This window comes from Notamacropus eugenii, chromosome 5 (genome assembly GCF_028372415.1).
Source record: "Notamacropus eugenii isolate mMacEug1 chromosome 5, mMacEug1.pri_v2, whole genome shotgun sequence".
Taxonomy (NCBI): Eukaryota; Metazoa; Chordata; class Mammalia; order Diprotodontia; family Macropodidae; genus Notamacropus; species Notamacropus eugenii.
Window position 1 is genome coordinate 415199299 of NC_092876.1, and position 12346 is coordinate 415211644.

The window sequence follows — 12346 nt, forward strand, 5'->3', positions numbered from 1 at the left end:
ATAGAAAAAGTTTGAATTCCTTCACAAATAGCTTTTGCTGAAGACACTAAAGAGAGGGAAATTCCCAGGGATTCAAGCAAAGATCAAGTATAATCCAAATGCAAGAATATATTATACAAAGCATCTCCATGGCCTTAGACTTGAAGGGATGGTGAAGTAGCAAGTGTCACAGATCACAACCAGAACCTTTTATATACAATTTATAGGAATTTATAAAATAATAATGATAAAAAGGCCAAAAATTTCCAAAGTTATAATTTACAGAATATTCTGTACAAAAAGCAGTCCTGAAAGAGAAAAGAATCTTGCTATGCTCAAAAGAAGTCCATAGCAGTTGGTCTTCTCTTTGGAGGTGCAATAAGTAATTTCTTAGCCACAAGGGGAGTTTCTGGGGGTGAACTCGTAGGTGTCTTCAGCACTCCATGGAGAGGCTTCTGTTCAGGATTAAAAGCTACTCGGGAGGGTCCTGTTGGACTTACCAAGATACTTTTGTCTGTCTTCTTGAATTCTGTCAGAAACAAAATGGAGTCACATCTTGTCAAAGATTAGAGAAAAGAATGACGCTACACCAAACTGATTCACTAAAGCAACGTCTTTAAAATGCTCCCTGTTCTATGCCTCCATCCCTGGAGGAATCTAGACTTGGGTGGTTCAGTTCCTAGGAGAAGGTGGAAAAGATCAAGAGCTTTAAATGATTAACTCGGGGAATGAGGTTGTTAAAAGAAGTCAGGAAAGTACCTGATCAATTGTCTCGACTATCATGTGTCATTTCGGTTTTGTTCTAGTTTTATAATAGCAGGATAAATTTTAGAACAAAAGTTTTAGAATAAAAATAAACAGATGATTTTCTCCTGTGCAGCTTTTTCATTCATTCCTTGTTCCCAGCTTTAAAGAGCCTGAAATTAACTCTGCTGGTAAAGGATGGGTTCTTAAATACACAGTATCAGTGATATTTCTTTTTTTCAAAAGAATGACTTAACACCCCACCTCCAGCCCCCAAACTCAAGCCTTTTGACTTTTTTCTGATTATTGTCTTAGTCACAGCAGGGGCAGCAATTCAATTACTTGCTAGTGTCCGAGTCCCACTGCTTATGTGATCATTTGAGAATAATATAAAAGCTCTTAGGAAAACTCTGTTGTATAAATGGAAATGAAGAGAAAACCTGGAAAAGTCCAAGATTCTTCCTTTATTGTTTCACGATGGTATAGTCACTAAGTGGGGATAATCTATTGGAATGCTTATCTCTGTTGGAGGAACAGGATAAAAAGTGGAATCTCCTGATCCATAGTGAATTTTATGTACATCTTAATAAGACACTTTTGGGGGCAGACATTCAACTCTTGAAAAGAGAACCCAAGTCCAATGAACGCATATCTGCATAGACTTGAAACACTCCCCGTCCCCAATACACACACCCTCTCTCACCTGCAGTCATGTTTTTGTTCAACCCAAAAGTGACCTTTTTGGAGCTGGATGATGGTTGCTTGTTCAACTGTAGAAGACAAGAAAAATAACAAGCTAGGATGTTTAAATCAATTTTACATCATATTTTTGGTCTTTTAAATTTTTTCATTGTAAGATTAGCAAATGAATACCAGAGTACCTGAGAAATTATACATGGAAGACCTTCTTAGCCATTTAACTTAAGTTCCTGTCTCTTTGCCCAATGTAATTTACCAGGGAGTAATCAAATTCTTATCTTACTAGCAAAGGCCACAGATGCAAACTTTTCAGTAAGTGTTGAGTACAACAATCATCATTAAAAAGAAAACTGGTTCTTGGGGGAAGATTTAGTAACTCTGATTCAAGTCAAAGAGTGTGGCAATCTAACTCGGAGATGATCATAACCTAATGGAATTCATCTCAGATAGGATCCAGGTGAGCTACAACTCTGTTGTAGACATTTTCAAATATCATTTCTTTTTATAAATTATTATGGTATGTTGAACAAGATGGCAGAGGAAACCCAGGGGTAATTTAGGCTACGGCATGGCCTACTATTATAGTATTTTACTGTTGTTTAGTCATTTCAGTTGCCAACCCTTCATGACCCCATTTGGGGTTTTCTTGGCAAAGATATTAGAGTTAAAAAAAAAAAAAGATATTAGAGTTGTCTGTGATTCTTTCTCCAGCTTATTTTATAGAAACTGAGGCACACAGGGTAAAGTGACTTGCCCCCAGTCACACAGCTAGTAAATAAGGCTGGATTTGAGCTCAGGTCTTCCCTGAGACTCCAGGCCTGGTTTTCCATCTACTGCATCACCTAGCTGCCCCACTATACTATACCATACCAAGGTACTATCAAACTGGCCCATGGGACTAAGAAACTGCAAAGATGATCAGCTGTGTGGATGAAGGCCTTCAGGTATCTGAGTGGGAGGGGCCCAGCAAGAAGGATAAAAGGACCACCTATGTATCCCTACTTGACTTCTCAGACCTTATAGACTCTCTGAAGTTATCACCTGGAGACAAGGCAAATTCACAAGGCCATTCAAAGAGATGGGGAAGCTCTACTCTCTATGTAAGCGTGTATATGTCATATACATACGCCGTGTATTGCTTCTTGAAAACTATATTCTATACCTCAGTAACCTCTTACTTGCTTACTTAGGCTTCAAGTGCTCCACTGGCCCCAATCAGAACCCTATTTAGGACTGGGCAAGAGGCAGTGCAATGAATAACAGTTCACAAAAGGCAATCAAAAGATTAAATGCCAGAGGCTAAAATGAGGTTAAATGCCAGATTACACACACCTGGTATTTGGTTGTGTAGGAATAATAGGTGTTTTGGTGAGATAAATCCTACTGGTGTGACCAGGAAAGATGGGTCATGGATTCAAGGGTTATGACCCTTCACTGGATTTGGAAGATAGGGCTGAGAGAGATAGGGAACTTCAAGGAGCTATTCCTTACAGAAAGAGAGTACCAAGGGAAAGAACTAGACTAACTTTGTCAGGAGTCAAAAGCAGAGAGGATGAAGATTCACCTTTTCCATTCTGATCCCTTTCTTTCCCACCTCCATAACATTAGGGTCACTGGAACAGATAGGGGAACCAGGAGAATTAGATAACAAGTCAATTGGTTGAATTACAGAAGCAGAGAACCCTGGAATCTCAAGTTTGGCCAGCTGGACTACTATAAAACCCCCAGGCAGGAAAGAGGCCTGCCTCCTTTTCACCATCACCATCAAGTTAATTCCTAGGTTGGGACAGTATCAGTTAGGTCTCAGAGGTGGTACAATATTCTGTCAAGGAGTGAGTCAGTTCCAGCCAAAGGAGAAGCTTGATGAATCAGATGAATCCAACTGAGAGTGAGTTTAAGCCTCCGGAAGTATTGATGACCTTATTGTAGCTGTAGTTAACAGAACATCTTGTTTCAGTAGAATGAGGTATCAGCATGGAAAAAATGGCTGGGAAAGGGGAACCTTCCCCTGGAAACCAAATCAGTCCAGTGGACTGACCCCTTCATAGGGCTGTTGTTTTCCTCGAACTATTGATGAGTTAGACCTAGTAGAATTTCCAAACAAGAAGAAACACCTGTGCCTATACCCTGTTCCCCACCAAAAAAAACAAACCCCAAAATACTAGAGTCTTGGGAACGTCCTTTTTCTGAAGATCTCATTGGGTCTTATTAATGGCCATTCTAGTACCCAGCAAATATCCTGCTTATGAACATAGATGCAGGCAAGCTTAACTACTGAACATCAGATCTGAGTGGTGGAAATAATGACAGTAATGAGACCGGGACAAATTCCAAATGAAAAAGGGTTCCAGTAGGCTATTAAAACAACGCACGTTCAAGGAAGAAAAAACAAGACAAACAGCACTTTTGTGTGGAAGTTTCCAGAAGTCAGGGCAGAAAGCTGGGCACTGAAAACTACTACCCTCCTTCCCCCAAAAGATGCCCTTGTATATAGTCCTAAAAAGTTCCAGATAGAAGTATGGGCAATAGGGAGGGTCAACATCCACACATTAGACTGGTTTTAGCTCATGAGGAGATCTGGAGCATCAGGATTTGAGAGGTTGGAGCAAACATGGAGCAAAGGGAGGACTGAACTGTGGCAGAATAGGGAGAATGAGCAGAGTCCTTGGCTCTAGGGGAAATCCCAAGGAGGAAAATGCAGGGTGAGAGCATATAAGCTCTTTCCAAGTTTCCTTATGTCACTCTCTTGCCAAACGTAGAGTATGGACAATAGCAGACACTTCTCATTTGATGCCATGCGCTCTCTACTACACTAAGGCCATTACTTCTATGCATTTCTTGAATATTTGTACTTCCTGCTGGATCAAACTCTTCAGCTTCCCATAGGATACCTCACAAAAGCTATCTACTGAGGACAGCTAGCATTGTAGCAAAGTAAACTCACTCCATCAGCCATTATGCCCCAGGACTCAAAATTCCCTGAGTAAATTGTCAGTTTAAAAAAAATATGCTTGTTTTTCCTCTCTTCAGAAAAACCCTGGAAGTCTAGATATTTAAAACAAAAAACAGTGTAAATAATTGTATTTAAAATATATAACATTATATAGAATTATTACATTTTAAATGATATATAAAAAATTATATATGTACATATGTTATATACATCTACATAAACATAAAAATATACATATATAATTATATAATTAAGAAAAATAAATAATTCTTAGCTTTCCTCCTAGGAATCACTATTTTTGTGGACTTCCATATTTCTATCTTGTATGCAGGAGTGTACTGATAAATGTCCAACAACCAGCTTGGGAATCGATATATAACACATTTTAAGTTTAATATGCATTGTCAATATTTCCCCCTTCATTTTCTTAAGACTAGACAATCAAAATAATAAATCAAACCCTCACTTGTGGCATTTGCAGATTTCCTAGGTATAAAAGCTCTGAAAATTTAACAACTGGTTCTCATATGAGCTGGTTCAAGTTGGCCCCAGAACACTCCTACCTGTACATTTCCTGCTTTTAGACCTCAGGACAAATAATACTAAGTTTCTGAATGCCTCAGACTATATGGCAAATATAAGGAAAAGTAAGTGCATCTTTACTTTTGATGCTTTGCACTGATCCATTCAAGTTGTCTAATGAGGATATAGAATGTTCATACCTCTCAAGACTTTCATTTGTTTCATAGGTTTCTTTAGTTGGGCCTGAGTAAACCAGAGGGAAAGAAGAGGTAGCTCCACCAGCCATTGGTAAGAAGCTCTTAGATTATCAGACAATCAACTCATAGTTTACACATTTCACTGGTTACCATTTTCCAACTCTTCCTTTCAAGGCTGCCCTTGAAATATATATATATATATATGGGGGGTGGGGGAGTGAGGAGAAAGGGAGAGAATAATCAAGCAAATATGATGAATAAACAGGATCTCCTAATCCTCTGCTGTCCTTAATTGTTGTAATTAATTAAGAAATAAAACCAGAAGTTACTTAATGGCAGTCCTTTATTAACACCTTCAAATATTAAAATGCAGAAATAAGAAACTGATCCTTGAGTACGGTCTTACATAGAAGCATATTTATGTATATGTCTATATATAAGTATGATTATAAATAGAACTAAGTATATGTGTGTGTGTGTATATATGTAGGCATGTTAATGGAATAGGAAGATCTTCCCTGTCCATTAAAAGGCCTAACACATGGAGCTTGTGATCACATGGAGCTTGTGATCACATGGAGCTCAGGCTGGAAGGAGCTTGTCCAAGGAGAAGGGAGATGGAGGGAGGGAGGAAGGGAAAGGGGGAATAGAGAGAGAGAGAGGAGACAGAGAGAGAGGAGACAGAGAGAAAGAAGACAGGGAGAGAGGAGATGAGAGAGAAAGAGAGAGAGAGAGAGAGAGAGAGAGAGAGAGAGAGAGAGAGAGAGAGAGAGAGAGAGAGAGATAAGCAAGCTGTGAGTGAGTGGAGGGAGAAATCTGTCTAGGGAAACCTGCTTTTGTGGGGAGGCCTGACACGAAGGTTTAAGATGTTGGCTGCTCCCTGGATTAGTGATAAGTACCCTCTTAAATTTTACTCTTTCACGTTCTGTTGTGCACATGGCAATGGCTTTTTTCCTTTTCCATTTAAGTTTATGTTTCTTTTTCTTTCTTTATTGTAAAAAAAAAAAAAAGAAACGGATACTAAATGAGACTATAAGGTGAGTTGGTAGTAAACGTAGTTAGGTCTGACCTCACTTGCAGAGCAAATTAAGGGTAAGGTCAATAAACTCAGGTATCAGAAAGATTATTGCTGTTCATATAGATATTGGCAATATTGATACACACTTCAGACCAGTCAAATTTTTATCTCTGGAAATCTCACCTTTTTTCTTGTGAATGACTGATAAATGCCAAGAAAGAAAACTGAAGACCCATACCTATTCAGTGAAACACAATGATTTCATTCAGCGCTAAGGCCTTGTGGCTATGTCACAAACAGTTCCCATTTAGTTTTGGCAATGATTAAATTCCACTGAAGTCAGCATTTTAGAAACTTTGTTTCCAAACCTTCTAAACCTTGTTTCTAAGCAGAACTCTTCCAGACTCCAAACAAAGGGGATATGTGGGGCTATGTTCTACATGTCTGACATAAAAGTTGTTTTCCTTTCTTTGACACGTGCTGCCTGTAACCTTGTATGAGTTTAGTACCCAGTCCTAGACTTTCAATTTAAAAAGAACTTTGACGTGAAGAGAGTGGAGTTGTAACTGACTTTCTAATACATTACCACCATTCTCTAGTTGCCACAATGAAGTATTAGAATTTCATTCTGCACCTCTATTAGAGGCTTCTCCCAGGCTCTCTAGTTTCCTTTCTGTCCTATTTTTATATAGAACATTTGGTCCTTGATGCTTTCCAAGATCCTGTGAAGATCTTTGTTGGAGGACTTAATCCAGAAGCTACAGAAGATAAAATCCAGGATTACTTTGGAGAGACTGAATCTATCAAACTTCCAATGGATCCAAAAACAAACAAAAGAAGAGGATTTTATTCATCACCTTTCAAGAAGAAAAAAAGAAATTTCATAATGTCGATGGAAGCAAATCTGAGATCAAGGTGGCCCTGCCCAAAGAAGTGTACCAGCAGCAGTACTCCTCTGGGAGCAGCTGAGGAGGCCAGAGCCAAGGGAATGAGGATCCAGAAGTGGTAGAGGAGGCTGTGGAGGGGGAGCTCGAAGTCAAAATTGAAATCAAGGTTATGGCAACTACTGGAGTCAGGGATATGGCAATCAGGGCTATGGCCATCAGCAAGGCTATGGAGGTTACTGTGGCTAAGACTATCCCTTTATGGCTATTATGGCTATGGACCAGGCTATGACTATGGGCAGGGCAGTACAAATTATGGAAAGACTCCAAGGTGTGGTGGTGGTCATCAGAATAAGTATAAGCCATGTTGAGGCAGTCCCGTGCTGTATGCAGTGGCATGCTCAGTGTTCAGAGGGACTGCACATGTTTTATATGGAAATGGTCAAGGTAGGCATTAAAATTAGGTACCAAATTTAACTTTGCAAGTTTTATATAGCCTGTTCAATGTGCATCTTGTTTAAATTAAAATTCCCTCAAAAAATATCTTGTGGTGTGTAAATGCCAGTCTTAAGCAAGTTATTAATGAATGAATTTATTAATAGGTTAAACAGCAATGATTTTAAGGGTCTGCTTAAAGTTCAGCTCAGCCTCTTGGCTTGAGCATGGCTTCTGCAATGCTGTGTTGTACAGATGAAAATGCCTTCTTTTCTCACTTTTTTATTTTATATTATTTGTGTCATACATTTCTGGCAATGGAAGTACTTTTTGCTACCTTTTGGGAATCTAAGGTATTGTAAGTTGTTTCACATGTGTCCTGATTACCATGACATGGATATTAAAGCTATCCTAGCTTTTGAAATAAAAAAATTACCCCCCCAAAAGTAAACAAACAAAAAATGAAATAACTCTGGAGGAAAGAACTAGAATAAGAAGCTTATAAAAAAAAGTGGTACACTTTACCCAGGAAATGGCCTTGTTGAAAACATTACCAACCCCCCCACCCCAATAACTTCATGAGAAAACAAGAAATCTTAAAATAAAAAAGACTGAAAAAAGGAAAAGAAAATTTAAGATAACTGATAAAAAAAGGTCTGGTTTGGGCATGCTGAAGTACACATGTAATCTCTGCTACTGAAAGAGGCTGAGGCCAGTGGATTCCTTGACCTTGGACTGCAATAGGGCTAAGCCAAACAGGTACCTGAAATCGGATACCAATATGGGATGCCCCTCAGAATACAGAACTATCAGGTTGCCCAAGCAGGGATGAACTGACCCAGATCAGAAATGGAGATCAAAGTTCCAGAAATACCATACCCTAAATCTGTAATACTCCAAATAAATGTAATTACATATAATGGTTTCCTTTTGAAATCCTATGTATTTTATGCATTTAAAACCATTCCGAGTTTACAAGCTTTATCAGACTGCCAAAGTACTTCATGATAAAAAAAAAAGATTAAGAATCTTTTCACTGAAGGTCATAGAGATATAGCACAGATGACTCTTGAGAATCAGGATGCGGTATAAACCTGGGGAGATGTAGGTCACAAAGCAGGGTTGACTACCCAACCCAAAAGGGCAGAAGGAGGCAGAGCTTGGATTTGGCAAGAATCCTCAATTCAGAAAATAAGCTAGAAACATGAATAAATAAATGATCTCAACCAGCAAAATAAAGAATTATTGCAAATCCAAAAAATTCTCCTTAAGAGTACTGTTGAGGGAATTGAGGGATTAGGAGAGTAAATGCTTAATTGAGAGACCCACAGTGTCTATCTTGTGACTCAATTCTGGAGCTAACTCAGTTCCCTTTTTGTTCACTTATGGGTCTAATCCAACTTCTATATTGTTAGAAAACTTTATTCAATTGTGGGAACTGGGAGAAAACCTTATTGTATTGTTGAAACTCGTCCTTGTGTGACTTGGAAACTGAACCACTTCTCCCTGCTGTTTACAAACCCTTAAATACGGACCCAAGGTCATGCTGATTAGAAACCTGGTTAGATTCAAACACTGATGCAAGGCATTTTCTCACAATTGCACATCTCAAGCAACCCATATGTCTTATTTGAAAACTGGCCCCATGCTATTATTGTTTCCATGTTTCTTTGACTGTTTGCAGATATTTGGGGGGGGGAACCTTTTTTTCTGAATTTAGGGAATTGCACATGTTCATTCTCCCCCTTTGGAAAGTTCCTAATCTTTTATCCAATTAGAAATCAGATTACCTCATATTGTATTATTTCTTTTTAATTAGTTGGTCTTATTTCATTAATTGTTTTTAGTGTATAATAGTCTGTCTCCCCCTGTATGTGAAGCACAGGCCTAAGCCAATTTGTTAAGTAACTGGCAAGCACTGCTTAATAAATCAATACACTAAGAAGATCGAACCGGTTTCCTCAGTTATTTCATCTTTGACTCACCACACTGTAAAAACCACAAGCAGAAACTCAAAGGAAAAAATATTTTAAAAAGATTTTCTACAAGGACTATGTGAATGTTTAGAAGAAATAAAGCAGTGGATTAAACAATAAAATAACTGCAGGAAAGATCTGGAAGAAGAATAAGCAGGTGTGAACATACCCAAGAAATGCACTCCATGAAAAGTAGGATAAACCAGATAGTAATCAATGACTTCATGAAATATCAAGAAATATTAGGAAAAAAATCCCAGAAGCTTGAAAGAAAGTTAGAAAATATATCTGATTATCAACAAAAAATAACTGGGATAACAGGTCAAGAAGAAAAAGGATCAAGAATCATTAGGCTACCTGCAAGTAATGATCAAAAAGGGGCCTGGATATACTATTTAAAAAAACAAAAACAAATGAAAGCTACCAAGATCTGTTAGAACCAGTAGGCATACCAATGCCTATATATGCCAATGGAGAATATACCAATGGAGTCCTTTCGTAAAAGGAAGTCCAAGGAGGAAAATCTCAGAAATGCTAGTGCTAACACAGAACTCCCATGTCAACATGTCAAAAAAAGAAAAAAATATGACCTGTAAATGCTACAAGTATCCACAAAGAGTAGGCCAAATACCAAGGAACCATAATAAGAATCACTCCTGGCAGCTTCTACCTAAAGAGAGAGAACTTTGAGTAAAATATTTCAAAAGGTAAAACCAAGAATAACCAACCTGCAAAGGAAGTCTGCCTGACCTTGGCTAGCCACAGAGATGACCAAAGCCTTGATCTTAACGTTGAAATTCCTTTATTTGATCAAAATCTTATCATTCCACCTCTCCTCCTGTCTTGTATCCCCTAACCCTGTTCTGTGTTTTAATTGTGACCTCCAATTCCTCTAACTCTCAAGTCCTCTTTCAGGCTCTCTCACCTCTGCATTAGATATACTCTCTTCTTTTCTCCATCTTGACCAATATGTTGGTAACCAGTGGTCCACTTGTACTCTCCCCTCTTCTCTCAAGTCTCTCAACTTAACAAAGAAACTGCTCAGTCAAGCGTCAGCTTTGGATCACTTCCACTATCCACCGTCCTTCCTTCTACTCACATGCTAGTGAATGAAGCTAGAGAAAATCATGAAACTGTGTTGATTGGGTACACTACAAATTTATGTTACATAATCTTAATATGCTCTCACTGTGATAAGAGAATACTTTTACTCTATACCTCCCATTCACCACAGATCTTTTCCAAACTTTCTGATCCCTCTTCAAATTTCCCAAGCCTCTTCCCACACCTACTCTCATAGCTAAGAACCTTGACTCATATTTCCCTGAAAAAAACTGAATCAATTCACTAAAAGCTCCTCTTTTCCTCACTTCATCATTTCAACAATAGCTTATATTAACTAACACATAGAGCTTACTCTATGCCAGGCACTGTCCTAAGTGCTTTATAATTACTCTCTCATTTGATCCTCACAACAACTTTGGGAGGCAGGTGCTAGTATTATCCCCATTTTAGATGAGGAAACTGAGGCTCAAAGTTATACCACTATTAAGTACCTGAGGTAACATTTGAACTTAGGTTTTCCTTACTTCATGACTGCTACTTCAGCTACTGTACTGCCTCATTGTTCCAGCCTTCCCCTATGAACCTCTAATTCTAACATTAACAGGTGGCCCTTTCTCCTTGTCAAAGCCAAACCCTTTGCATGCAGCAGTGATCCCATTCCATCCTCTTCTCCATGAGACTGCCCTCTCCAGCAGCCTCACTTACTTTCTGTCTACTGGCTGATTTCCTATTGTCTAAAAACAAGTCCATGTCTTTCTCACCCTCAAAAAGTCTTAAATTGATCCATCACCTCTAATTATCATTCTATATCTCTTCTCTCCTTTATGGATCAACTCCTTGAAACAGGTATCTACAGTTGTTATCACTACTTCCTTTCCTCTTATTTTCTCTGCAGTATGACTTTTGATCTCATCATTCAAATGAAACTATCCTCTCCAAAGTTAGCCTTTGACATTGCAGATTACCCTCTTCTCTTCTCTATACCTTTTCAGGACACTATTCCCTCTTTTGTCTGACCATTTCTTGGTCTCTTTTGCCAAATCTTTAGTCAGATTATACCCACTAAGCACAGGTGTTCCCCCAGCTGCTGTCCTGGGCTCTCTTCTCTCTAATCTATATAATTTTGCTTGGTGGTCCCATTAGTTCTCATAGATTCAATTTTATCTCCATGCAAATTATCCCCAGGATTTACTTATCCTACCCCAACCTTTTTCTCCCCATGTCTAACATCTATTGGACATTTGGAATCGGATGTCTTGTAGACATCTTAAACTGAGTATGTCCAAAACTCAAGTTATCTCCTTCCCCCAACCTTCCTGTCTTCTTAATTTCCCTATTACTGTGGGGGGAAATCACTATTCTTCATGTCATCCAGGCTTGACTCTTCACTCTTCTCATCCTTCCCATATCTAAGTAGTTGACAAGTGCTTTGATTTTTTTACCTTTATCACACCTATGAAATATACCCCCCCATCCCCACCTCTAATGTTGTCACTACTCTCATGCAAGCCCTCATTACCTCACTGATCTTTCTAAGATGTATGTCTGACCATGTCACAACCCTATTCAATAAACTTCAGTTTTATAATTCCAGGATCAAATTTGTTTGACTTTTAAAGCCGTTTATAGCTGGATCGTCTTACCTTTCTGTAGCACTCTTACATTCCCTATGTACATCTCTGAGATCTGGTGACACACCGGCCTCTTTGCTCCTCTAACACACCATTCCAGTCTTTGTGCTCTGTATGTTTTCACTAGCTGTCCTTCACCTGGAACCCTTTCCCTTCCCAAGTTTCAACTCAATTCCCATCTTCTACAAGAAGTTTTTCCCAGGCTTCCTTAACCTCAGTGTCTTCCTTCCAAGATAATTTCCA

At 38.7% G+C, this 12346-nt stretch overlaps 1 protein-coding gene across 4 annotated transcripts in view; it reads right to left on the minus strand.

Annotated features, from left to right (window-relative positions):
* Positions 1-234: 234 nt before the first annotated feature.
* RRP1B (ribosomal RNA processing 1B) overlaps positions 235-12346 on the minus strand; it is a 47526-nt gene continuing 35414 nt past the window's right edge. For all 4 annotated transcript variants that reach the window (XM_072614829.1, XM_072614830.1, XM_072614832.1 and 1 more), the window contains 2 exons: positions 1427-1493; positions 235-508 (listed from right to left, as the gene is read on the minus strand). In XM_072614829.1, the coding sequence (XP_072470930.1) occupies positions 315-508; positions 1427-1493 (261 nt within the window). In that variant the 3' untranslated portion in view covers positions 235-314. The remainder of the gene's footprint in view (positions 509-1426; positions 1494-12346) is intronic.